Source organism: Megascapheus bottae, chromosome 10 (assembly GCF_031878675.1).
Source record: "Megascapheus bottae isolate mThoBot1 chromosome 10, mThoBot2.hap1, whole genome shotgun sequence".
NCBI classification, from domain to species: domain Eukaryota; kingdom Metazoa; phylum Chordata; class Mammalia; order Rodentia; family Geomyidae; genus Megascapheus; species Megascapheus bottae.
In genome coordinates this window covers 55530806-55558496 of record NC_143518.1, presented here as the reverse complement: position 1 = coordinate 55558496, position 27691 = coordinate 55530806, and the positions used below count along the sequence as shown (strand labels likewise).

Here is a 27691-nt window from a genome sequence, read left to right as displayed (position 1 = left end):
CCCGGCCCGCCGCGCCCGGACAGCGAGCTGAGGCCGGCACCCGCCGGGAGCCCACCCGCCCGGGCCAGCACCTGCCTGCGCTCCAGGTAGGTGCCAAGCGCTTTTGTCTGCTCCAGCCTAGGGACCCCAGCGGGATTTGGGCAGGGGCTGCGCGCTCCCCCTGGAAATGTCTCCCTTCTAACTTGGGTGGGGACAGTACCCGGCCGCCCTGCTGGCTGGAGCCCCGATTACCAGCTCCGTGGCCACCTCTGCTTCCGTGGTTCTCTTCTGTGTTGGGTACATGAGTGACATCCCACAGGGCCCTGGCACCTGGGCACAGCCTGCCCAGGGAAGCGGGTCCCCAGGAATCCCAGGAATCCCAGCCTTCTGGCCGCAGTGGCCATTGCCTGCTGAGCTGGCAGAGGCTTCCGGACCTTTCCTGACCACTGGTCCAGGGCTAGACCGACCTGCAAAGCCAGGGTCTTGACTTGCCCCTGCGGGGGCCTTGACTTACCCCTGAGAGCCCCTGGGTGGAACTGAGCCTGGACTCGGATTTGAGGTCACCCAGAGGACTGCCTGTGCAAAGTGTTGCTTCTGCTGAACAGCAAGGGAGACTGCAGGAGAGACAGGAGAGACTGGAACACAAGTTTGGTCAAAGCCTTGTCTAAGAGTTGATACTCAGAGAGGAGAAACTGAGGCATGTTACACCCCAAGGGTGATAGGTTGTGTTGCATTTCCTTTCCTCTGCTCCCCACCACTCCCCAACCTTGTCTTCTCCTTGTATCCCTGTCCCCCAGCCTCCCTGGGAAGAGGGAAGGCTTGGCTCCAAGTTTGGTGTTTCTGGGGACTCTAGAGAGGAGAGAGGCCCCCAGCCCACAGCACAGCTTATGTAAGAAGCCAGAGAGAGGAGCCAGCAAGTGTCCAGGTCTGGATTCTGTCACCTGCCCCAGAGGGCCGAGGATGAGATAGACCACGTGGAAGAGGGGCAGACACCAGACAGCGCTAGGCACCGCTGGAGCTGAGCCTGTGTCCAGGGAACAGCTGCCAAAGTTGTCTAAAGATTTGGCGCTCCATTGTGACCAGCAGGGGTGACTGCTCCGGGCTGCAGCCCTGGACAAGGGTGTGTCTGAGCTTTCCGCCACCTGCTCCCAAGACCCACCCAAAGAGGCTGTGCCAGAGATCAGGGCAGCAGAGAAAAGTCAACCTATGGAGAAGGCAGTGGCAGGCTTGGCTTCTGGGGCGAGGCAGGGAGATGACTGGGAAGTCAGAACAGGTGCCTGTCTCCTGGCTCTGATGGAAGGGAACTCTCCGCCAAGACAGCCCTAAGCAAGCCCTTTTGCCTGCGCACCAAGCTCACAGAGCTCAACCACAAGGTCAAGGTCCTTCTTAAAGTCCCATGGGAGTAGTCTGCAGCCAGGAAGAGGGTGGGACAGGAGGTGAGACAGGCAGAGCTGATGGTATCAGATCACCCAAAGCTAGCCTGCCGGTGACAGAAGCCACTGTCCTGCGCTCATCAGGAATGGTGAGGGAGGAGGAGGCCAGTGGCCCAGTGAAGTGGGGTGCTTGATTGCAAGTCTGCTCTCTTCCCTTCCTACCTCCTCCCACCCCGCATCTCCTACCAGGCCAAGCTCTTCCCTGTTCCCTTCTCCATGAGCTGCTCTGGCTCTCAGCCCACCCCTCCCCCCCACTTCTCCCCTGCACCCTCCCTGTCTGCATGCACCCCTCCCTGGCTGCATGCAGTCCTCTGGCTCTGCTCCCCTGACAGATTTTCCTCCTTATGCAACTTCACTCCAGCACCTACTCTCCTAGCAATTGTTCAAATGGAGACAATGTGGGATGGGCTCTGAGCAGCTCTGATGGACTGCGTGCTTGTACATCCTGCCTCTAGCTGGCCGTACCTCCTCTCCAGGAGTGTGCCCGCAGAAGGATGCACCCCAAGCTGGGCCCTGAGCCTGCCAGCAACTCACGTAAGGGTGGCTTGGAGCAGGCCCTGCTCCCCTAGGAAAAAACCTTTTCAAGACAAGTGTTGGTGAGAAAGCACATCTCAAACACAGTTTTCAAGCCAGAGTGTGGGTGGTGTTTGCGTTTTTTGGGGGGGATTTCTAGGGTAAAACTGGAAGTCATGGAAGAAGTGGTTGGTTGATTGGCATATGGGGGGAAAAATCAGAGCAAAAAAGCTATCAATAAAGCAGAAGGGCTATAAGTTAAACCTGAGGAAGTACTTCCTGAGTAGGGAGTGAGCCATTTGCCTTTCTTTTAGAGGACTTTAAGGATGACTGGAAAACTGGAGTTGGGATCTAGTTTCATCTCTAGAGGCAGAGATGACGCTGAGTAACCTGTAAATGGCCCTGCTGCCACTGCCACACCCATGAGATTCTTGGTGACTGGAGTGATGGTGATGGGACTTCCATGCCCTCATTACCGCTGTCCTGGAGAATGCACGGCTGTTCTTCCATTTAGCAAGTTCTTACTTCACAAGGAGCCCAGGTGTCTTTGTTTTCTGAAAAAAACGACAACAACCAAACAAAGATATGCTATCCTCACCCCAAATCTGAACATCTCCCATCAAGGACACACCCCGTCCCCAAGGCACCTCAGAGCCTCCTGTGCAGCTGTGCAAGCCAACCCCCTGGGGAAAACCCTCCCTGCTGTGTCTCCTCCAGCCCTGCACTGTCTACCAACCTCAGACCACATGTCCCCTTTACTGCATCCAGAGGGGGTCAACCTTCTTGCCCTCTGCCAGACTTCTGCCTCCAGCCAGCCTGCAGGAAGCTGCCCAACCACTGGGGGGGAGGCGAGGGATGAGAACACAGGCTGACACCGTTGTTCTTACCCTGTCCATCTCTAAAGGAAGTCCTTCAGGGGCTGGGGTGTAGCTCAGTGACAGAGTGCCTTCAGGGGCTGGCTCAGTGACAGAGTGCCTTTCTACTGTGTGTGTGAGGATCTGGGTTTGACATCAAAACAGGGGATGGGGTCCTTTTTTTATAGCTGGCACTTATGGCTCCCACCACACAGGTAGCAAGGCAGATAATGGGAAAACCAAAGGTGGCCAGGAGCTAATGGCTCACACCTGTAATCCTAGCCACTTAGGAGGCTGAGCTCTGAGGATCACGGTTCAAAGCCAGCCTAGGCAGGAAAGCCTGTGAGACTCATCTCTAATTAACCACCAGAAAATTGAATTAGTGCTGTGGCTCAAAGTGGTAGAGCAGTAGCTTTGAGCATAAAAGAGCTCAGGGACAGTGCCAGGCCTAGATTCAAGCCCCACAACTGACAAAAACAAAAAACAAACAAGCAAAACAAAGGTGGCTTGTTCCTAGACCCAAGTCTCCTCCCGGGAGGACCTAAGTCTTTGCTTTTGTCCCCTCCCTATGCCGAGGGTCTCTCGCCATGGAGGATAGGCAGAAGGATGAGCAGAGATTCCAGGCTGTCCATCAAGTGCCAGGCTCTCCCTTGCCCAAGGCTGGGAGCCCAGGCAGATCTATGAGCCCCAGAGGTCACCACCTCTCCAACACCACATCAGTACCAAGCTGGGATCTTTGGCAGCCAGTGCTGACATGAAGAAGAGCTGACAGAGGAGGTTAGGGGTGGGGGAAGGGATGCACAGAGGGGACTGAGGGAAAGTGTGGCTCCCCTTCTCCTCTGTCCTCCATTCGGGGCTGAAAAGATTCCCACCCCATCCTATGTCTATCCTGAGGCCCTGTCTGGCTCAGAGCTCTGTGGAGACCTCTCAGCTGTGTCACCTGCTACCTAGCCTTGCATGCCAAGCACCCCAGCAGCCCCCACCACAGAGCCCTGTCCTCCCAGAGGGACAAAAGATGGTTCAGCTCTTCCTGGAGGACCGGCAGCTTTGTCGTAGGCAGAGGACCGGGCCCTGCGCTTGCTCTTCTGTCCTCTGAGGCAGGAGGTGGGGGCTGATGAGCATTGTGGGGAGATCACACACACACATCTGTCCTGAATACACCATGCCCTAGGCTGGAATGACCGCCGGCGCTGACTTAAGTTCGCTGCACCTGGGGATAGAAGAGGAGGGAGGACACAGTGCCCTAAGCAGGTGCGAGTGTGGCTTAGGGCTGGAACTGAGTCAGGAAGTGTGCTCAGATAGGTGGAGTGTCCACAGACAAGGAGGCTGCACAGGCTTCTCATGGAGCTCTCTTCTTCCCCAAGCCCTTTCAAAGGGCCAGGGATGACTCCAACCTCACCATCCCCTCACCCTTCTCCCCATATTGCTTGTGGAACACAGAGGCAAGGAGTGGCTCAGAATGCTGGCAATAACTAAAGTTATAGCAGTTCCTTGGTTATTCAGGGGTTTGGTGACTCCTTTTCCCTAAGATGTTACCCCCTGGGGCTATACAGCAGAATAGAAGCCAAGGTAGGGCTCCAGGGACTGTTAGGGTAATTCCGAGGCTTGTAACAAACCAATCTCTGTCCTCTATTGGGCTCTGAATTCCCCCTCTTTCCCCACCCCACCCCCACTTGTGCAGAAGTAATCAGCCCCTCTCTGCTCCAGCCTTCACTATCTGGGGAAACAGACTGATTTAGGACCAGAATTGGGCATCCCAAGAGATAACATTTGGGGGGACTGTATCTTTTGTTTCCTGACTGGCTCCAAGCAGCAGTCTTTGATGCAGCAGACTTCACCGGCCCTGTGGTGTGCTACAGTCTAGCTAAGTGCCTCTGTTCTCCACCTGTTCCCCAGGTCCTTTGTTCCTGGGCTAAGAACTTTGACCAGCCCCCCTTGACGCCCCTAGTCCTCCAAGTGACCACTTCCCCCATGTGCTAGGCCAGCCCCCATGGCGACAGCCTCTGCCCGCCTGTGCCAGCCTGCGCCTGCACCCCTGCACCAGGGCAGCTGGCCTGGACCCAGCTTAGCTGGCTCAGGCCTGGGCCTGGCATAGCTCCACTCCAGGCTTGGTCCTAACAAAAAAAGACCCCTCCACTGCGGACATCATAGAACATGTCCTAGGGCAGATGGTGGAGGTGATGGCTGGTCTGGGAACCGGTACGCTCATCCTATAGCTACTCTCTGTTGATCAGCATCTCCATTATTGCCTCTCTTGTGCTCAGCACAATGCCTGGCACATGGTCAAGCGATGCTGTCACAGAAATAGACATAGGCAAGGATGAGTGCTGACTGCCTCACCTTCAGGGAACAAGAATATACTCCAACCTTAAGCCCAAACTATACACGAATGTCTGAGTATGTGTGTGTGTATGTGTGTGTGAGTGTGCAAGACCATTCACCCAAGACCTTAGCACACCATGGGGCTCAGAATGCATCTGATAGGCCTCACTGGTGCCCACTACCCACCAAGGGCCACTCCAAACCCTCAACCTTCTGGTCATACTCACACCTGCTCTAAGGCTGTAGATCTCTGTCCCAGAGACCTTGGGCTGGAAAGATGGCTAGTAGAAATCTGGATTACACTGAACTTCATAAAAGATGAGCCTGGAGATTGAATTTTCCATGATCTCCAGTAATCACTTGTGGGAATACAGACAACAGATGATTCTAACACTACAAGAGGCTGTGGCCATGCTTATCCATCCTGGCCTTCCCCCTGGTACCTTTGGGGTCTGCAGCCTGGTTCTGCCCTGGCCAGCCCCACAGCCTGCACTGAGCTCTCACACTGGCAGCCTGACAGAAGGCTGGAGCCAATGAAGATAGAGTGCCTTCTCTCTGCCAGGTACCAGATCATGGCTTACCAGTGCCAACAGGGAACTTTGAAACTGGCTTGAAGAGGCTTCCCACAAGGAAACTTCCTGAAAAGTTTGGTCAGTGAAGCAAATAGAAGTGGAGATTCTCCAGTGAAAGTGGGGAAGGAGTCAACAGCATCTTCTCTCCCAACTGTGGTTCCTTTCCTCCCTTGCCTAGCCCAACTGGCTGACGCGCCATATTAACATAAGGACCTCAGCAGAGCACACTGTGACTGTACATAGCATGCAAGAACTGGGCAAAACACTCATTGCGAACTCCATCTTTCAGATGAGAACACTGAGGCTCTGTGAGGAAAAAGAGGTTACCCAGGCTCACAAAGCTGTTAGGGGATAAAGCCTGTACAATCACTCCTGCCCGTTACGTTCCAAATGCTGTGTCCATGCCTCTCTATTCTGAGAGGCACTCTCTATTCTGTTACTGCTCAGGGTGAGGCATTTTCCCGTGGCCAGACACCTGGCCAGCCCACAGAACTGTGTGTGTGGGTACGTTTGATCTGGGGTTGTTCCAAAAACCATCAACCTGTCAAGACATATTCTGAGCTCCATGGGTATGAGCAAGCAACTGGCACAGCTGTGGTGTCAGAGATGCAGAGCCACAGTTAGATGCAGCATACAGGCAATGCTCATGAGATCCTGGGTCAGTATGACAGCTATTGTCCCCACAGGGTGTCACTCAGCACAGAACTGAATTCTCTTTGCAAATGGGGTTTCTTAGGTGTTTTCTGGGAGGGTAAAGTGTGACCCAGACTTGGTAGGGTGAGGTGTTACAGGGAAATGTTACAGGGCATGTGAGAGGATTGTCAGAAGAGGCTGGAGGCACTAAGTATCTGGAACTGAGAGTGGCGAGGATTAGAGGGGCAGGTGGCTAGCGGGTGGTGACTGCACTCCTTCCTGATAAGTAGATATGAGGCTGGAGTCAGGTGGGGGGGCACCAACTGCTCATCTCCCAACATCCTGCTTCCGTACTCTGCCCAGCAGCCTTGCAGGACAAGCCCCAGGACCACTTCTCCCCTCCTTCCTGAAGCCCCTCCGGGGAGAGCAGCGTGGGCTGTTAAGGCTGGAAGCTGGTGGTGTCCCCTGTGGAGGGTGGGGGAGCTCTCCTTCCAAGGGAGTGGAATGTGAACGAGGGGCATCAGCATTCAGGTCCCTCCCTGGCCTCCGGGTGCAGCTCAGAGCTCTGTAGCAGCTTCTTTCTCCACCCGCCCCACCCAGAGGGCAGCTCACAGCTACTCTGCTGTCTAGTTGAGAAATCCAACTCGAATAGTCACAGATCTAGAGATGGCCAGACTGCACAAATGCCTCCACCCAGACCCTGCCCTGTGCCTAGACTGACACAGGCTGGCCAGAGGATTTGGCAGACCTGCAGAATCTACAGGCGGGCAAGCAACCTGGATCCTGTGGCTACACCAAGCCAGGGTACTGGTGACCGGGCAGCAACTCGATGACTGGAAGACAGGACTCCAAGTCTGCACTCCAATTTGGGGGAAGAGAGTGGATGGGAAAGCCGGTCCAGTGCCACCCCCACTCTCAAGAGTGGGTCAGGCTGCTGACCAGTTCTCTATGGCCTACCCAGAACAGGGCCTTGGGAGCTGCAGATGGAACCTCGTCCCTGGCCAAGGCCTTCCTGGGACTATGTGAACTCTTGCATGGAGACCTGTTGCTCCCGTTAGCCCTCCTACTGGAGACATGGCTAATGGGGTCAAGGTCATGACTCCATCACTCCCAGGAAGCACACAGGTGCCTTGCCTGTGCATCCGGGCCTCAGGGTGTGGCTAAACCCCTAAGAAAAGCTGGCTGATCTGGAGAGACTTGATGCAGCTCCTGAGGGGCTTGTTAGTCCCCATCCAGCAGCTGTGGAGGAGGGGCCATCTTGCAATTACCAGAGGAGGGAGGAGGGTATCCTGGCCCCCACAGACCCTGCATGGACAGACATCTAGGGCTAACTTGGACAAGCAGGCAGGTGGGTTCTTGCTTCCCAATTAACACTGCCCGGCTTTTATCATCTCAGCAGCACCCCCACTGGCTTAGGAGGAGAGTGGGCAGGAAAGCAGGGCAGAGCCAGACTCCCAGGGGGCAGTAGGGGACACTGGGCTCTTGGAAGTTTTCCAAGGTAATAGCCAAGCCCCCCTCCCCTGGGGCTCTGGGAGGGTGAGCACTTGAGCGATTTCTCCAGCATCGACCTAGGCATTCGCTCACTGAGCAGATGCACCTGGCTGAAAAGGCCACGCCTTGGTTCAGCGTCCTCTGTCCTCTCTGCCTCTAGGTGCTTGTCAGCTTCCAGGTGGACCCTCCCAAGCTGGCTGAGGGCCCTCCCTTCTGACCCCTGTGTTGACCGGGGACCCCAGCATGGGGACCCTTCAGAAGCCATGTCTGCTGCTGCTGCTGCTGCTGCTGCTGGGGCCCACTTGGGCGCTCGCCGCCTCCCCAGGTAAGAGCAGTCACCTAGGCTAGATGCGATGCTAGCTAGCCCTCACTTGCATTATTAGATTACAGAAACAATGACCTCAGCATGGTGCAGCCCCTAGACTGCCCAGCCAGTGCCTCGCTAGAACTTTTTTCCCATCTGTGAATCTTCCCTTCCCTTCGAGGTTAGGAGGAGAGGAAATGAGTCTGTGTTGTGTTGTGGATGAAGGAAGCAGGAGTGGGTTGCCTTGATCACACAGGAAAATGATGCTACAACTAGACTTCTGTGCTATTCACCCAGGACTAGGCCTGCATTGTCCAACAAACAATGGCCACAGACTCCTTCAATTCCATTCAAACAACCCATGTTCTCCATGTCACAAACCACATGGCAAGAGCTCAGAAGCCACCTCAGAAAGGACAGGTCCTGGAGTCGGCCTCTGTAGCTCATGCCTATAATCATAGCTACTGAGGAGGCAGGCTGAGATCTGAGGATTGTGGTTCAAAGCCAATCCTGGACAGAAAAATCCTACAGACTTGTATCTCCAATTAACCAGCAAAAAGCCAAAAGTGGAAGTGTGGTTCAAGTGACAGAGTGCCAGCTGTGAGTGAGGATGAGCGGCCTTGAGTTCAAGCCTCAGTACCAGCACACAGAAAAGAGAAAGAAAGACCAGGGAGCATGCCCATCAAACCCCCAAATCTCTTCAGAATGCTCCAGAGGCCCCGACAGGAGCAGTGGCCCCAGTCCAGGAGGCTCCGACGAGGGGCAGAGAGGAGGTAGTGGGCAGATTGTGGAAGAATCGGGTGCCCTTGAAGCTTCCTGTCCCCCCCCCCCCCCAATGCTGGGCCTGGAGGAGACGGGAAGCTGGCAGGAAAGGAGGGATGGGAGGGAACGTCCTGGAACTGGAGGGTCTCCAGGGCTACCGCTGAGGGGTTTCTGTGCCTGACACCGGCCCAGGTCAATTCATATCTCTTTTCCCCCAAAGAACTCTGAGGAAAGAGCTCCTCTCTGCAGTCCCAGAGTTCTGGCCAGAGAGCTTCGCAGCGGCCATACTTCCCCCCACCCAGCCATACTCCCCACCCCCACCACACCCTCCAGGCCATAGCCCTGTGCCTAAGTCATCTGCACATATGGCCATATGTCTACACTGCTCTTCAGCCAGAGAATGGGGGACCCTCCTGTGCCCCTGTCAGAGGAACAGGTAGAGCGGGGAGCCCCACACCCACAGGATGCGTCTGGGTCCCACAGTGTCCTCTCGCCCCCCACTCACTGCCCCAGGACAACCCTGTGCCAGATCACCCCATCTGAGCCATTGGGGGTGGGCAGCCTTCAGGGTCTGCAGGTGCAGAAGGAAATTATGGGGGGCCGGGGGATGGGGAGGAAGCTGGTCTGCCACCTCCCAGAGCAACAGTGAGACAGAAAACAAGACGCAAATCTGCTGCCACCTACCCCTGCCAGGAAAGCATCTCATCACACTGGCTGCACACGTGAATACCAGCCTGCATCCCTGGTCCCGAGAGCAAGGAGGGGTGCAGGCCATGTCCCATGCCATTCTCCTCTAGCCCTTCCTCGGTTGTGGTTTGGGCAGGGGTGTTGGTACTGGGATTTGAACCAAGGGTCTCCTTGGCCAAGTGCTCTGCAGTCAGGTTCCCATCCCTCTCTGCTTTAGTTTGCTTTGAGATAGCGGCTGGCTCCTTTCTTTTTTCTTTGTTTATTCACGTTGACCTTTGTTTATTCACTGGGATTCCAGGTGTGTGCAGCCTTGCTTGGTCTAGGCAAGACTTCTGACACACGTGTGTATGCACGAGTGTGAGAAGGGTTGAGTGGGTATGGCTGGGTGTGTATGTAGTAGAGGGGCTTGTGTGGGTGTCTGTAGATGTAAGCTGTGGGGCTAGAGTGTGAGGGAGGTGTGACAAGGGTGTAGGGAGGTCATGTTGGAAGTTGGTTGTGCCCAGAAGCCATTACCACTCTGATGCTGGGCTCCCAGCCCTTCCGAATGCCAAGCAGGGGATTTGCACCTACTAGATCGCTGAGTCTCATACCTAGTGAATCTGATTACACACCTCTGGGTCCCAGATGTTCCAAAAAATTGAGGTCAAGAATCATGATTAAGGATGCTGACTATGAGAAGCTGGGGGCAGGAGGGGAGGGGGCAGAGGGTGGAATCCCCTCCCCGCACCAACCAGATCTGCTATTTCTTGCTGTGTGACCTGGGGCAAGTTACTAAACCTTTCTGAGTCTCAATTTCCACCATGGTGAATGAAGAAAAGTGCAGTACTTGCCTCGTAAGAGGGTTCTGAGGAAGAAGTGAGGACTGGGGCATCCGGGACACGTAAACACTCCATTGATGATAGCACTTATTTTTCCCACTACTTTTCCTTAATCATCCGTAGATTATAAATGCCTGCTTAGGGAGATGCGAGGGTGTGGTCATTTGCAGCTTTTGTGCAAGGAATAGATGTGTGTATAAATGCATATGTGGCCACCTGAGTAGTTTGTTGGGGTGCATGTGAGGGCATGAGCATGGCTGATACAAAGGAGAAAGCTTTCTTCTCAGGAAGACAGAGCCCTAAAGCATAAGTGTGCCCCACACCAACCCAGAGTTCCAGGAAACTCCAATTGTACAAAGGAGCTGCAGCAGCCTGGCTGCCTCCTCATCCTTCCTTCCCCTCCCTTCTCGGGGGTCCCAGCTGGGGTGGGGTCCTTCGCCTCCACCACCATCATTAACTCAGGATTAAGCTGGGCTCTCCAGCCCCCAAAGCCCGGGGCGTAGGGGTGGGGGTAATGGCGGGTGGCAGGGAGGGGCTCAGGCCCAGGGGATGTCTGCCTCCCCGCTCATTCTCAGAGCTGCCTGACAGCTGCCCCTGCTCCCAGGGAGCCGGGCTGGACCTCAGCTGCAATGGGGGAGTTGGGTAGGGGGGTCACCCTTGGAAGAGGGCTGACAGCTGGATACACCAAGAAGGGAGGCGCTAATTGGTAAATGGGGACCCTTCCCTCCATCACCCACCACAGGGGCTAGAAATACTGAGGTAGGAGCCAATTAGGGGGACCTGGCCCCCACCTGACGCCAAAGTGGCAAAGTGAACGGGCACCACCAGGCAATGGACAGACCCTCCTTGTGCAAGGCAGGTGTGAGGCAGTGTCCCCCTGTCCCCACGTCAGTAGAGGAGGAGGATGGCACATGGAGATAAGAGTGAGCACCTGGCACAGGGTTGGCAGAGAAACGCCAACTGCAGGTGTGGCACCCATTTGTTTAGCAATTTCTGGAGGTCTCAGTCTGCCTATGTCACACATTTGCTGTGTGGCTTTTTGGTACTAATCCTGGGGCTTTGTGCTAATCCTGGGGCTTGAACTCAGGGCCTAGGCACTGTCCCTGAGCTTCTTTTGCTCAAGGCTAGCACTTTACCACTTTAGCCACAGCTCTATTTCCAGCTTTCTAATGGCTTCTCCATTTCAAGGATCCCAGAGTCTGTATCCTAAGCCACCACCACAGCATGTCACCTTGCGGAGTCACTTTTGTATTCCTGCTCTCCCAACTTCACTGAAAGCTCGTACAGGGAGAGGAGCCGTGTCTGATTATTTCTCACAGCTCAGTGTCACCTATATAGCTTCTTTAAAATCAAATTTAACTTAATTAAAATTCAAATCAAACCAAGGGCCAGTAACATGCCTGTAATCCTAGCTACTCAGGAAGCTAAGATCTGAGGATCACAGTTCAAAACCAGCCTGGGCAGAAAAGTCCGTGAGAATTTTTTTTGGTTTTGGTCATGGGGCTTGAACTCTGGGCCTGGGCACTGTCCCGCGCTCTTCAGCTCAAGGCTAGTGCTCTACCACTTGAGCACAGCCCCACTTCTAGTTTTCTGGTGGTTAATTGGAGATAAGAGTCTCATGGACGTTAGTGCCCAGGCTGGCTTTGAACCTCAATCCTCAGATCTCAGTCTCCCTGAGTAACTAGGATTACAGGCATGAGTCATGAGAATTTTATCTCCAATTAACCAGCAACAAGCTGGTGTGGCTCAAGTAGTAAGATACTAGCTTGAGCAAAAAACGAAGTGAAAGGTGAGCCCAAGGCCTTGAGTGCAAGCCCCAGTACCAGAATACATGCACACACACACACACACACACACACACACACACACACACACACTTAAAGCAAATCAAATTTTTAAATGATGGCTCCTCAGCTCCATTCGCCACATTTCAAGTTTCCCATGGTCACCAGGAGCGGTGGCCGCCATATTGGATAGTGTGGACAATGGAACAACCCATGGCTGCAGGAAGTTCTTGAGGGGGGGGATCCGCCCTAGGGGTGATCCTCCAGCTGGCCTCAGGCCCTGAGGCCTCTTGGTGGTATCCCTGCCTGCAGCTCGGAGCTCCACGTGGCCATCTCCAGCCACCTTCGGGCCTGTCTTTGAAGACCAGCCCCTCGGCCTGCTGTTCCCAGAGGAGTCCACGGAGGAGCAGGTGACGCTGGCATGCCGTGCACGGGCCAGCCCTCCAGCTACCTACAGGTGAGGCCATTGCGGGGCACACTTCCCCCTCATGCCAGCCTTGTATCAGGTAGGTGCATCAAGTAGGACTGAGATTGCCTTCCTGTGCCCACTGCAGGTGGAAGATGAACGGCACTGAGATGAAGCTGGAACCCGGGTCCCGTCACCAGCTGGTGGGGGGAAACCTGGTCATCACCAACCCCACCAAGGCCCAGGATGCCGGCGTCTACCAATGCCTGGCCTCAAACCCAGTGGGCACAGTGGTCAGCCGAGAGGCTGTCCTCCGCTTTGGCTGTGAGACCCAGGGAATGGAGAGCCTAGGGGCTGGGGAGGAGGAAGGGCCGAGAAAGGACAGGTGACACCATCAGCCCTCCCACCCTAGAGAATTACTTCTCCCCACCCACCCCCCCATGGGGAGAGCAGGAGGCCCCCCAGGGTTCGAGACTGCCTCTGAACCCTGGTCTTCACCTACAGTTCTACAGGAATTCTCCAAGGAAGAGCGAGACCCGGTGAAAACGCATGAGGGCTGGGGAGTGATGCTGCCATGTAACCCACCGGCCCACTACCCAGGTGAGTGGGGTGCAGGGGGCTCTCCCATGCTCAGCAGAGAGGAGGCGGAACACAAGGGCACCAACGACTCTTGGGAGCCTTGATCCTGGGCCCCATCGTTCAATGACTCAGTTTCCCTTTGCATCAGCCATTTCCCAGCCGTCCCTGCACGTGTGTCTGGGACACCATGAAAGCCTCTTCTTCCCCCTTGGTTTCTCCTCAGCTCCAGTTCTGAGTATGGGGGGGTCCTCAGGCTACAAAATGCCCCCCAATATGGTGGGGTCCAACCCCGCTTGGCTGTGAGCCCAGCACCCCCTGGTCTCCTCGAACCCCCCACATCCTAGGCTTGTCCTACCGCTGGCTCCTCAATGAGTTCCCCAACTTCATCCCGACGGACGGGCGTCACTTCGTGTCCCAGACCACAGGGAACCTGTACATCGCCCGGACCAATGCTTCGGATCTGGGCAACTACTCCTGCCTGGCCACCAGCCACATGGACTTCTCCACCAAGAGTGTCTTCAGCAAGTTCGCACAGCTCAACCTGGCAGCAGAAGGTCAGGCTGGAAGGCATGGTGGAGGAGGGAGCTGGAAGGGCTAAGGGCACTGGGAATCTGGGCTTCCTTTGGGGCTTAAGACCACCAGCCATCAGGGCACAGTATCCAGGCCTCGGAGCCCGGGTCGTCCTGCTGAAAGCCCTTGGACTTGTGCCCCAGGCCCCGAGAAGAAGGGCAGGCCACCCCCCCCCCCGCCAGATGCATGGGCTCTGCGCAGTGACATTAGCACCGGTCTGGAGTGGCTAGCTTGTGACTTGTGAACACCTCTCTTCCCTAGACCCCCGGCTCTTTGCACCCAGCATCAAGGCCCGGTTCCCCCCAGAGACCTACGCGCTGGTGGGACAACAGGTGACGCTGGAGTGCTTCGCCTTTGGGAAGTAAGCAGTGCAGGAGCCCCTCTGAGGACATGGGCTTCCCAGGGTGAAGGGGGCCAAGAGCGCAGGATGGCAGGCACACAGGTGGCACACCCACCCCCACTGAGGCACCCTGCTCCAGGGCCCCATGCCGAGACTAGAAGGCTCAGGCCTGTTGAGGTCACATGGGGCTGGAAGCCCACGTGGGAACACAGAGCATGGATGCCAACTCACCCTGGGTGGTTCAAATCCATGCTTGCCCATGGGCTGGCTGGGAAACCATGGGTAAATTACCTAACCTCTCCAGGCCTGTTTCCTTATTGTTGAGTGGTAATAATAATAATAATAATAAGTCTGCATGGAATTGTTATGAAGATTAAATGAGTTAACTCATCTTAGAACAGTGCCTGGCATGTGGTAAAGTAGTCTGTGTGAACCATTGTTTAAAAATCACAGAAAAAGGCTTCACGGGGACTGGGCTATAAGCAATAGTGGGTGGAAGGAATGAGAGATTGAGGTTTGAACTCTGGTCTCCTTGATCCTGGGCCTCTGCTGTCTGGAAAGTTGTTACTGAGAAAAGCAGTCCTCAGGACACAGGATCCCTGGCCTGCAAGTGTCCTTGGAAAATGCCCTTGAGAAACCCCTTGGAGGGCAACACAGAGGTCTGGTGGGGCCTACTGACTCTTAATCCATGCCAGCACACAGATTGTCTACAACCGAAGGGCCCCGGGAAGAGGAGTGATGGGAGAAAGGACCCATAAAGACCAAAGTCCCAGGCCACTGCTGGCAGTGCCCGGGAGGGAAAGGCATCTTTGGGGTACAGACCAATTCATTGGCCTCATAGCTGTGGCATGGGGTGGGTCTAGAGGAGCCCAGCCTCGTGACCCCCTTGCACTGTCTGCGTTCTGAGCCTACCGAGAACAGTGCACAGATGCTCCTTCCCTGCCCGGCATCTGAGGAGAGCTGGGGTCTGGGTCTGAGGTGCAGTCGATACCTGGGTAGCACAGCCTGACCAGCCTGCTCCCTCTGCCTTTGTCTCTCCTCTGCCAGCCCTGTCCCCAGGATCAAGTGGCGCAAGGTGGATGGCACCTTGTCCCCACAGTGGGCCACAGCTGAGCCCACCCTGCAGATTCCCAGTGTGAGCTTCGAGGACGAGGGCACCTATGAGTGCGAAGCGGAGAACTCCAAGGGCCGAGACACCGTTCAGGGCCGCATTATCGTGCAGGGTACAGAGCCTGGCTGCTCCCCCTTTCCTGGCTTCACCTTGCCCCGAAGAGATCGCTCAGAGTCAGGAGGAGATGGGATGCTTTCCTATCTCTGGTCCCTTTCAGGCCAGTTTAGAGCTTCAGCTACCGGTACAGAAAGCACACCAACAGCCTTACAATGATGTTAAAAACGAAAATAATAAAAGCCGGGTGCTGGCGGCTCACATCTGTAATCCTCAAATTTCAGCCTCCTGAGGATTACAGTTCAAAGCCAGCCATGGCAGAAAACCACAAGTAGTACTGTGGCTCAAAGTGATAGAGCACTAGCTTTGGACAAAAGAGATCGTGTCCTGAGTTCAAGTCCCATAACCAGCAATAAAATGAAATAATAAGCCACTGGTACAGCCACAGAGTGCCATCTTTCTTCTGCCAGCTTTGTCCTGCCCTTTCCCCCTTTTGTTTTCTCTAGCCCAGAGAGCAAGTGGCGTCCTCTGCTGTCTGTCACCAGTACTGCAGCCTTGCAATTCCAGCCCATTCCCAGCCTTTTCTCTCCCTTGTTCCCCAGCTCAGCCAGAATGGCTCAAAGTGATCTCAGACACAGAGGCTGACATTGGCTCCAACCTACGCTGGGGCTGTGCAGCTGCAGGCAAGCCCCGACCTACAGTGCGCTGGCTGCGGAATGGAGAGCCTCTGGCCTCCCAGGTAGGCAACTGAGGGGGTACCCCCCTCCCACATACCACTTCCCTCTTCTGTTGTAGTCTTCCCTCCCTGCTGGGCCAATGAAGGTGCAATGTGGTATCCTGGGTGCTTCTTTCCAACCCAGAGTCAATTATGCCCAGGCTGGTCAACTGGGTAGAATTCCGGAGTCCTGGGCACAACTTAGCCACAAACCTAGGTTGCTGCTCCTACGTGGGTCTCAGAGAACTGAGATCCCAGACAGCTCTGAGGTAGAACTGCCCTGTGCCAAAGGACCATGATCCTAGAACCTCCGTGGTATGTGGCCCTGCCAGCCCTTCCCCCCCACCCAGGCCTCTGTTCTGATCTCTTGCCCTGCCCTGGGCTGGGCTTTTCTGCACAGAACCGGGTAGAGGTGTTGGCCGGGGACCTGCGATTCTCTAAGCTGAGCCTGGAGGACTCGGGAATGTACCAGTGTGTGGCAGAGAATAAACATGGCACTGTCTATGCCAGTGCTGAGCTGGCTGTGCAAGGTAAGGGGGGTCGGCAGTGGACATCCCTGGGTCCACACTGGTGGGGGCTGCAGGGGTTCTGAGCACCTGAGTCTCTACGCACATATATGCATATACAGTGCATACACATGGCAACATGTGAACACACACACACACAGGGGCAGTCTTCCTTCCAAGGGCTTCTCATTGGAAGGACTGAGATACAAGAAAGAAGGAGAAACACTAAATTGAGAGCTATGGGGGGAGCTGGAGAGAGACGTCAAATCCAGCTCAAGTCTTGCAAGGACAAAGCAAATATTTGCTGCAGGGACAGAAGAAAAAGGTGGCAGAAGGCAGAGAAAACTAAATCAATCTGATCTGTGTTTAATCTAACCTTTCCACTGTGTTATTGCAATTCTCTGCCTCAGTTTCTTGTACAGAATGGGGGTGGTGATAGCCTCACCCACATGCTGCCACTCCAAGGGGACAGTGAACTGAGAGCCACAAAGGGACTGACTGCCTGCAGAGGGCAGGGGCCTGGGAAAAGTCAGTGAGTGCCAGCGTTCTGTGGTCTGGACATAATGATACCTACCCTGCTAATTTTCACTGAGGTTTAACTAAGACTTACTCCATTCTTCACTCATTCTGCTGATATTGATTCAACACCAAAAGAGTGAACGCTAGTAATCAGTCCTCAAGGAGCTTAGACTCCAGTAAACTTTATTACTGGAGAGGGACAAATCAAACACAAAATCAAACAAATAATGCCAGGTAATCATAAAAAGAGCATAGTATAAAGAAAGTTGAGCTAGGTGCTAATGCCTCACACCTGTAATCCTAGCTTATTCAAAAGGCTGAGATCTGAGAATCACACTTCAAAGCCAGCCCAGGCTCAAAAGTCTATGCGACTTATCTCCAATTAACACCCAGAAAACCAGAAGTGGCACTGTGGCTCAAGGTAGTAGAGTGCTAACCTTGAGTGAAAAGCTCAGGGTCAACACCCAGGCTCTGAGTTCAAGCTCCAGAACCAGAAGAGAGAGAGAAAGGGAGAGGGAGGAAGGGAGAAGAAAGAGAAAAAGAGAAGGAAAAAAAGGAGACCATCAGGGACTGTTGCCATAGTCCAGGCAGGCAGGTTTGGTGGCGTGGCGCAGAGGATTCTGGGTATGTCTTACAGGTCATACACCAGAGAGTTACAAATGCAGCTTTGCATGTCAGGTGCCTCCCTAATGGACAGACCCAGATCTTGTGTCTCTCCCCTTCCTTTGCAGCCCTGGCCCCCGACTTCAGACAGAGCCCTGTGAGGCGCCTGACCCCAGCAGCCCGCGGTGGGGAGGTCACCATCCCCTGCCAGCCCCGGGCAGCCCCCAAGGCCACGGTGCTCTGGAGCAAAGGCACTGAGATTCTGGTGAACAGCAGCAGGTACCCTGCGCCCCACAAGCTGCTCCCGCTCCCCCGAGCCGCCCTGGGGCAGAGGTCTTCTCCCCTTGACTCCGGTGCGCTCCTGGGTTGGCAGATCTGCTTTGTCCTTGCTGCAGAGTGACTGTGACTCCGGATGGCACCTTGATTATAAGGAACATCAGTCGTTCGGACGAAGGCAAATACACATGCTTTGCTGAAAATTTCATGGGCAAAGCCAACAGCACGGGGATCCTGTCTGTGCGGGGTAAGAGAGGGTGCGTGGTGCAGCTCCCAGGGGGCCACCCTCCTTTTCTTTTCTGGTGCCTCTGGCCCTATCCCAGGGCCCTGCCTGCGCCCTTTCCCTCCCAACCTACCAGGGGCTGTCATTTTTGGGTAGATGCAACCAAGATCACTCTAGCCCCCTCGAGCGCGGACATCAACGTGGGTGATAACCTGACCCTCCAGTGCCACGCCTCCCACGACCCCACGATGGACCTCACGTTCACCTGGACCCTGGATGACTTCCCCATTGACTTGCACAAGCCTGGCGGGCACTACCGGAGGGCCAGTGTGGTGAGGCCGGGGGCCCCTGATGCCTCCTTTGCTCCAGATAGATGGGGGAATCCAAGGTGCCCTGCACTATCCAGGCTCCCCTCGGACCCTCCCTTATCCTTGAGGCCCTCACCCAGCACAGTGCTCCCCAAAGACAGCCATGACCCTTCCTAGATCACCCAGGCAGCCTGCACACCGCCAGGAGCTCAAATGAACACTATGAAGCACCCTGGGCTTCAGCCCTCCATGGACCCATGTAGGAAGCTCTGCTCCCTCCCACTGAGTAGAGGAACACTGAGGCACAGCGGGGCCTGTGGGCGTGCCCAGAGTAGGGAGCCCCCAAGCTCATCTGTTACCTGTAGACTACGTCTTCTGACACCCCCTTTGTCCCCTGGGTGCAGAAGGAGACGATTGGGGACCTGACCATCCTGAACGCCCAGCTACGCCATGGAGGGAAGTATACGTGCATGGCTCAGACGGTGGTGGACGGGGCATCAAAGGAGGCCATGGTCCTGGTCCGAGGTGACAATTTCCTGCCTCTGCCCTGACACAAACACCCCTGCTCCCCTGGAGGCCCTGGGCTGTGTGGCCCGCCCTCCGGCCTGCTCACACCCCCGGGCTGTGAGGGAGGAGTCCCTGATGGGGACACGTCCGTTTAGCATGGGCCTAAACACGTAAAATATTTTTCTTTGAAAGCCAAAACTGGGGGTGGGGGAGCACTTTGCTGATCCCAGATTTTGAGGTCACTGCTGAGAAATCTGTACACCCTTTGGTGGGAATACCTCTGTGAACCCTGCAAAGACCCCAGCCTGAGACCCAGCCCCCCTACTCATGGCAACACCCCCTCCCCCCAACCTGTGAGTGCTCGCCGCGCCATCTGCTGCCCAGTTTGGGTATTGCACCATCCCAAGCTGAGCCTGGAAGAGGTTGGCTTACACTGAAAGCTGACCCAGTGGTGGGATCTCTTCCCCTACAGGCCCACCAGGTCCCCCAGGAGGCGTGGTAGTGAGGGACATTGCGGACACCACTGTCCAGCTGAGCTGGAGCCGTGGCTTTGACAATCACAGCCCCATTGCCAAGTACACCCTGCAAGCCCGCACACTACCTGCAGGGAAGTGGAAGCAGGTTCGGACCAGTAAGTATGAGGCCACACTGGGGTGGGTATTGAGAAGGCCTGGCCATGATGGGAAGGCAGGGGTCAGAGGTCAGGATTGAGTCTGGAGCCTCCAAGAGGGGGCCCCCAGGCAGGGAGACGGTTGCACAGAGAGTGGGAGAGGCGTGGCAGGCCCAGCGCTTGGTCTGAGATGTATTGGTCTGTGCCTTTGGAGACTTCACTGGAGTATTTTCAATGAGAATATCCGTGGAGTAGAGGGGTGCACATAACATTAGAAAAATCTCCGTTGTTTCTAAGAGAAATCGAGAGCCTTTCCTTGCAGATCCTGCAGACATCGAGGGCAATGCGGAGAGTGCACAGGTGTTAGGCCTCACACCCTGGATGGATTACCAGTTCCGCGTCATCGCCAGCAACATCCTGGGCACCGGGGAGCCCAGTGGGCCCTCCAGCAGGATCCGGACCAAGGAAGCAGGTCAGGATGTGGGGTATCTGGAAAAAGACTCAGCAGAGGGAGGAGACCCTGGCCTCCTCCGGAGGGTACCCAGTAGGTAACCAGCCCACCTCTCAGAATTAGGGTTCCAATTCTGCTGACGAAACACACGAGGGAGGACAAGTCAGGACCAGGATTCTTTTTTTCTTTTTTGCCTGGGCTTCAAAACTCAGTCCTCAGATCGCGGGCCCCTGAGTAGATGGAATGACAGATGTGAACCACAGTCATCTGACTATGATTTGGTTTTGTTGAGTCAGTGTCACTGTAGGAGAAAGGCTGGCCACAAACTCAGTATGTATCCCATGCTGGCCTCTAATTTGCAATGTCAGTGCCTCAGTTTCCCCACAAAACTATGGGTATGTACCACTACACCAAGCTAGTTTGGATTTTAAATGTATCCTGAAGGGCTTTGTTCTCCAAACATTGTTAAATGATTCTATTGGGAGGTGGTAGAAAGCTCTGTGTGTGTGTGTGTGTGTGTGTGTGTGTGTGTGGTGTGTGTGTGTGTGTGTGTGTGTGTGTGTGTGTGTGTGTGTGGTGTGTGTGTGTGTATGTGTATGTGGTACAGGATATTAGAGGAGCCACTGTCTCCAAGCCCTACTTTAGATGGCTTGCTGGGAGCAGCAAAAGTAACACTCTGCCCTGCCTCCAGTGAAAGGTGTGGGTGCAGAGTTTGAGTGGGCAAAGAGGGGAGACGCTGAGGATACTCCTGCTCCCAGCAGCATCTACCCACCTTCGGAGCCCATCCCAGGCCAGAACCTGGCACAAGGGCCCTACACTCCTCCCTCCCTTGCCCGGTCCTGTCCCACATGCACCCACACACCACATTCTCCTTCAAGCTCCTTCAGCTCTGGAGTCACTCAGCATTTTTAACTGGTTCCCAGAGGAAGCCCTTTCTGGCCTCAGAGCATCTTAGTGAGTGAGGTGGGGAGGGATTGCCTTTCTTCCTGTATGCCAGAACATGCAGAGCCCAGAAACAAGAAACAAGAGCAAAAGCAAGAGGACAGACTTTCACATCACAAGAGCTAGGCTCAGCTTCCAGCTGTGGCCAGGGGCTGGTGGCTCACATTTGTAATCCTAGCTACTCAGGAGGCTGAAATCTGAGGACTGCAGTTAAAAGCCAACCTAGACACCAAAGTTTGTGAGACTCTTTTTTTTCTTCCAGTCCTGGGCTTGAGCTCAGGGCCTGAGCACTGTCCTTGGATTTTTCTCAAGGCCAGAGCTCTACCACTTGAGCCTCAGCACCACTTCTGGCTTTTTCTAAGTATGTGGTACCAAGGAATCAAACCCGGGTCTTCGTGCATGCTAGGCAAGCACTCTACCACTAAGCCAAACTCCCAGCCTGTGAGACTCTTATCTCCAATTAACCACCAGAAAAGTAGAAGTGGTCCTGTGGCCCAAGGGGTAGGGTGCTAGCCTTGAACTGAGAAGCTGAGGGACTGCACACAGGTCCAGAGTTCAAGTCCCACAACCAGCAATATAGAAAAATTCTGTCTATACGTTTGTCACCTTTGGCGGAGTGCTGCGCTGCTCTGAGCCTGTGTCTCTCGCCCCCAGAAGGGGAAAGACAGTGCCCACCCCTCAGGGCCAGAGGGTGAGCGTGTGGGTGGAGATGCCCTCATCAGAACCTGCTCTCATCCCTAAGTAAGGTTTCTGGGCAGAAAGACTTTGAACCCTTGCCATTCCGCATGAGCTGACAGCACCTCCCCCCCCCTTTTTTTTTTTTTTTTAAAAATCAATCTTGTGTAACACTAAAGGCAATCAGGAAATTAAATATGTCCCAAGAAGAAAATAGTGATAAAATATCCTGTGATGAGCTGGTCTTTGGTTTTGTCACCATTGTGTCCTACTCCTCCTTCTCCTCCTCCTCCTCCTCCTCTTTCTCTTCCTCCTCCTCCTCCTCTTTCTCCTCCTCCTCTTTCTCCTCCTCCTCTTCCTCCTCCTCCTTTGTGCCAGTCCTGGGGTTTGGATTCGGGACTTGGGCTCTGTCCTTGAGCATTTTGATCAAGGCTAGCACTCCAGCACTTGAGCCACAGCTCCACTTTGTTTTTTTGTTGTGAGAGGAAGGGGCAGTTTATTGGAAATAAGAGTGCTAAGCTGGCTTTGAACCATGATCCTCAGATATCATCCTCCGTAGTAGCTAGGATTACAGGTGCCTGATTTTATTTTCTTAATAGGTTTTGTTTTTTGGTATTGACTGTAATTTTGAACTCTTTGTTCCCCTTAATTTAAAGCAAACTGAAGTTGTTCTCTGTGATTTAAGCCAACAGAAGTAGGAAGGACTAAGAGGAGTTACATGCTAGCCACTCTCTTGTTTCACTCTGTTTCTGTCATAACCACTGAAACACCATCTTCCATCTTGTGAGAGAGGGAATTAGGCTCAGATCAGTTAAGTAATAGAACCAGGAAAATACAGCTAGAAAAGAGGTAGGCTGAAGGCCAAGGTGGCCTACAGAGAAGTCCACAAGACCCCATCTCCAATTAACTGCAAAATGTAGGGCTGGAGGCATGGTTCAAGTGTCCTGAGTTCAAACCCCCTTACTACCAAAACTAGAAAGGGGGAGAGAGAAAGAGAGCAAGGGAAATAAAAGAGGAAGAGAGGGAGGGAAAGGAAGGCGAGGAGGAAGAAAGAGAAAGCGAGAGGGAAGGGAAAGGAAGAGGAGGGAAAAAAGGAGTCTTTCTGGCACCGAGATGTCTGCTAACCAGCCACTCCTGTGTCCTTTCCCTGCCAGCCCCCTCAGTGGCACCATCTGGACTCAGCGGAGGTGGCGGAGCCCCGGGAGAGCTCATGGTCAATTGGACTGTAAGCTGGCCAGGGTGGGCATGTTGAGCCCGCTGCCTCTGGGGGTGGACAAGCCCTGCCTCTTCCTCCTCTCTCATTTGAACAGTGCCCAGACTGGGCCACCACCCAGTTCTAACTCAAGATGTCAGCGTCCTCTTCCTGGCTCCCTGCCCCCCCCGCGCCCCTAGCTCCTGCAGGTAGAACCCCCCCATGTGTCCCTAGGCCCTCCTCCTCCCGGTGATGGGCAGGGGACCCCACCCGTGGCCCTTGCCCACGCCCGCTCTCGCCCTCAGCCCATGTCGCGGGAGTACCAGAACGGAGACGGTTTCGGCTACCTGCTGTCCTTCCGCAGGCAGGGCGGCAGTGCCTGGCAGACAGCACGGGTGCCCGGCGCTGACGCCCAGTACTTCGTGTACAGCAACCGCAGCATCCTCCCCTACACACCCTTTGAGGTCAAGATCCGCAGCTACAACCACCGTGGGACCGGGCCCGAGAGCCTCACTGCACTGGTGTACTCGGCCGAGGAAGGTGGGCTGCCCCCACCCCAAACCTGCACCCCACCATCCAGCCCAGCCACCTCCCTGGGGCCCTGGCCATTCTGGCCTCCTTCGTAGGGGGCTGAATGAGAAGGGGCCTCCTCCAGAGCCCTAAGCAATGCAGCCCCAGGGGTGGGGGGCGCTGCCCTGCAGGACACAGGCAGACCTGGGCAGATGCTGCCCATTGACTGTCGGTCCCCAGAGCCCCGAGTGGCCCCCAGCAAGGTCTGGGCCAAGGGGGTCTCCGCCTCCGAAATGAACGTGACCTGGGAACCGGTGCAGCAGGATGTGAATGGAATCCTCCTGGGGTACGAGGTGAGCTGCACAGGGTGGGAGAAAGAGGGGTGCAGAGCTGTCAGGCTTGGTGGGGACCCATGACAACTCACTGGTCACCCTTTACTGGGGCTGCCACATCATGGGGTGGCAGATGGGCCATTTATTCTGTGGGGACAAACATCATGAAATGGCTGGCTCTCACTGGGGAAGCCACACATCACACAGCTTTGAAGTAGTAACCCCCTGGGCCTGGCCCAGGGGTGCTGGGGAGCCCCCGGGGAGGGGACAGGAGCCACATACTGCCTTCATGCCAAGTCCAGCCAGCCTGTCCCTGGCGCGGGGTGGGGAGGGGAGGGGCTCTCTGTTCCCAGGAGGCTCCAGCCTGAGCCCTGGGTCTGCTGCTAGATCCTCAAAAAGAGGGGTGAAGACAGAGGAAAAGGAAAAGCAGAATCATCACTGCCTGGAGAGAATTCCGGGGTGGGCCGGGGTTTTAGGGGCAGATTCCTAATGATTGTTTCATTCACTGCAGCAGGGGCAGCTCTGGTTTTTACACAATCATTTGGAAAAACCACTGAGAGGAGGCAATTCCAATCCTGGCCCTTGATTTGAAAGAATATTTATCATGTCTTGATATGAATGTTATTGAAATGGCTTTGGACCATGTCTGTGGTTCATAACTATAATCCCAGCACTCAGGAGGATGAAAGAGGAAGGTCAGGAATTTGGGCTAGTCTGGTTTATATGGTGAGATTGTCTCTTCCCCTATTCAGTCTGTATATGGAGCTCCTCCCTTGAATTAAGTTCTCCACCAGGCACCCAGTGACATAGAGCCCTCCCCCCCACTCACTCCCGTGGCTCGGCTCTCTAGGTGCTTGAGCTGAGTTTGGCTCAGAGGGCCAGGGGAGGAGGAGAGGAAGAGCATTTTAGGGAGCTCAGCTCGGGGTAGCTCCAAGACCCTGACTTCACCATAGATCTCAGCACACCCTGCTCACTTCAGATTCGCTACTGGAAAGCTGGAGACAAAGAAGCAGCGGCTGACCGAGTGAGGACAGCAGGACTGGACACTGTCGCTCGGGTCACGGACCTGCAGCCCAGTACCAAGTACCATCTGACAGTGCGGGCCTACAACAGGGCTGGCACTGGACCGGCCAGCCCTTCTGCCAATGCCACCACCATGAAGTCCCGTGAGTCTGTCCACAGGGGTGAGGTGGGCATGTGTGACCAGGCAGGGGGTCCAGGATCATGCCTTGATGAGAAAATATTTTCTGTACTCTCACATGCCCTAAACTGGGAAGAAACAAGCTTGGAGTGTCCACTAAAGAGAGGGGGTAAGGCTCAAGCCTGTAGAAACTCAGGAGATTGAGGTGTGAAGATCTCTGAAATCAACCTGGGTAGGAAAGTCCATGAGACTCTTATCTACAATTAACCACCAAAAGGCTGGAACTGGAGATGTGCCTCAAATGATAGAATTCTAGCCTTGAGCACAAAAGCTCAAGGACAGTGGCTAGACCTTGTGTTCAAGCCCTAGGACTAGCGTGCGCGCGCACGTGCACACACACACACACACACACACACACACACAGAGGAGGAGGGGATTATCTGTCACAGCCTCTAAAATGCCTCTTCTCCACCCTTTGGGATTGTCCTGGCTTTGTTTCTTAGGCATCGCAACAGAAAGTTCTGAGTGTGCCTGCTGTACAGGCAGGCCTCTGTCAAGGGGCTGGCTAGCAGTTCGAGGGTGTGAAAGTCTCTCTTCCTCCCTGGCAGCACCCCAGCGATCTCCAGGCAACATCTCCTGGACTTTCTCAAGCTCCAGTCTCAATATCAAATGGGACCCTGTGGTCCCCCTGAGAAACGAATCCACAGTCACTGGCTATAAGGTGAGAAAGGGACGACACTCCCCCCCACTCCGCCCTGCCCCTAGGCCTGGAGTGAACCTGGAGGCTGAAGTTGATTGCCAGTGGGGTCTGAGCATTGTGTCTGGGTGATCCGTTGGAAGCTAAGGGGAAAACTAGGAAAATGGGGGCAAGGGGATCACTGTGGATGGGCACCATGAAAGCCTGCCAACCTCCCGTGTCTGCAGAAAGTAGAGCTGTTTGCTTGCTTGCTTGATTGCTTGCTTGCCTCCCACAACTAGCTGGGACAGTGAGAAACTGAAGGAGGGGTGAGGAGACAGAACCTCGAGGGCCAGGAGCTACAGGGGCTTCTCCCCATGCCTAGAGCTGGGAAAGACAGAAGGATGCATCCCAGTCAGAGGAGAGTACACTGGGAACCCCCCTTTCCACAGATGCTGTATCAGAATGACCTCCAGCCAGCCCCCGCGCTCCACATCACCAGCAAGAACTGGATAGAAATCCCCGTACCGGAAGACATTGGCTACGCCCGGGTACAGATCCGGACCACAGGGCCTGGGGGCGATGGCACCCCAGCAGAAGTCCACATCGTAAGGAAAGGAGGTGCTGTCCCCCCACCCCACAAGTATAGCGCCAACCCAGATGCCTGTTTAAGGGTTCATGTCTACCCCAACCAGCTCCAACCTGGACCCCCAGGGCTAAGGACAAGGCAAGCAGAGGAGCTCCCATGTCACTGGCCTTTCCACACCCCAGTTCCTCCCTGAGGGCCAGGGCAGTGAGTGTACCTTTTATGGGGTGCGCAAGAAGCTAAAGGCCAAGGGCCAAGGACCCTTGCCAAGCCAATAGTCCTCAGGGCCACCACAGGCCATCCTCACTATCCTCAGGGAAGGAGGGTGGGGTGGCCTGGCTCCAGGTCCGCTGACTCAGCGCCCCCTCTTCTGCGGGTTTCAGGCACAAGCATGATGGTGGAGAACGTGGCAGTCCGACCCTCCCCGCACCCGGGCCCCATCCTCTCCCACTCCACGGCGATGCTGCTTCTCATTGGCTACCTGGAGCTCTGATCTCGGTGCCGCCCCCACCCTGGAGCTGGACACTCACCTTGGATGGTCACAGCCAGCTGGACCCAGCCCCCTCCTAATGCCAATATGGCCCAACACTGTGCCTGAAAACCGTCGGTTTTAAACTCCTACTTCCGTCAGAACCGTTTCCAGGAGGCAGGATACATCTTATTCTGCCAATAGGATCGAACTACGTAAAGATTTTATTAATTTATTTTTTCTTTAAATCAAGAGGCACCAGGGTGATGACTTCCTTATTGCCATTTTGCCTGATGTCTGGATCCCTCGGGGTACAAGGAACAAGCCTATGAGGAAAAGGAATTTTAGAACATTCCTTTAACATCAGCAGTGATGGCACTCTGGGAGCGCACATGGACTCTGCCACTTGAGAGCAGAGCCCAAGGCCCCACAGGAACAGGGCACGAAGGGGCTGAAGAAGTGACACAGACGGGACAGAGACACCCGCCTCCCTCAGCTGAGGAGAGGAAACACCCTGGGATCTAGGTAGACCACCTGAGCCCTCAGGCTGCTGGGGTGGGTGCTCAAAGGGTTGAGAGGCTGGGACACATGGTGGAAAAGGGAACTAGCCAACACTGCCACCCCAACCCTGCCACCCCCAGAGACAAAGCCACTTCAGGTAGCTGGGTGGCCAAAGGGCTTGAGGGGGGCCCAACTCCGCCAAGACTGACCCTGCATGGCCTCTCCAGGATGGGGGCAGGAAACAGCCAGCCACGTGGCCTTCTTCTTCCAGCCCTACAGCAGAACCAAGAATGCCCCTGCCGCCCATGCTGAAGGTCCGGGATGACAGGTCTCCATGTCCTGGAATGACAAGCCAGCACCAGTGGGTCCCCTGCCTGCTCCCAAGAATTCTTTGGATTGTCCAGTTACACCTCTTCCTCCCAACTCCCTCAATTCCCCAGAAGAAAAAAGGGTTAACAAGGGGCTCCTCCTCCCTTGAGTTCAGACCAAGCTACCAGAGCCGGAAGAGGCCTGAAAGCTCAACTTGTCCCTGACCAATGAGCGAATGGAGGTCTAGAGAGGGCTGGAGACTTCCCAAGGCCACACTGCCTGTAAGCGGCAGGGCTGGGAATAGAACTTGTCTCCTAACCGCCTGGCCCAGGCTCTGTCTATGCAGAGGAAGGCGGCAAAGATGACTAGCTAGGGCCTGTGGTTATGAAGGTGGCTAAGGCCAGTGAAGGCTGAGCGTCTGCTTCAAG

The 27691-nt window shown here is 55.0% G+C and overlaps 1 protein-coding gene across 1 annotated transcript; it reads left to right on the top strand.

Annotated features, from left to right (window-relative positions):
• Positions 1–27232, top strand: Cntn2 (contactin 2). The gene is made up of 23 exons (XM_090341347.1): positions 1–86; positions 7958–8122; positions 12465–12609; positions 12707–12882; positions 13063–13158; positions 13482–13691; positions 13969–14068; positions 15095–15270; positions 15815–15951; positions 16328–16457; positions 17684–17834; positions 17951–18078; positions 18211–18386; positions 18767–18887; positions 19342–19500; positions 19802–19951; positions 22702–22772; positions 23045–23279; positions 23490–23602; positions 24561–24747; positions 25331–25443; positions 25851–26019; positions 26368–27232. The coding sequence occupies exons 2-23, from the start codon at positions 8041–8043 to the stop codon at positions 26475–26477; spliced, it is 3135 nt and encodes a 1044-aa protein (XP_090197473.1). The 5' UTR covers positions 1–86; positions 7958–8040; the 3' UTR covers positions 26478–27232.
• Positions 27233–27691: the final 459 nt, after the last annotated feature.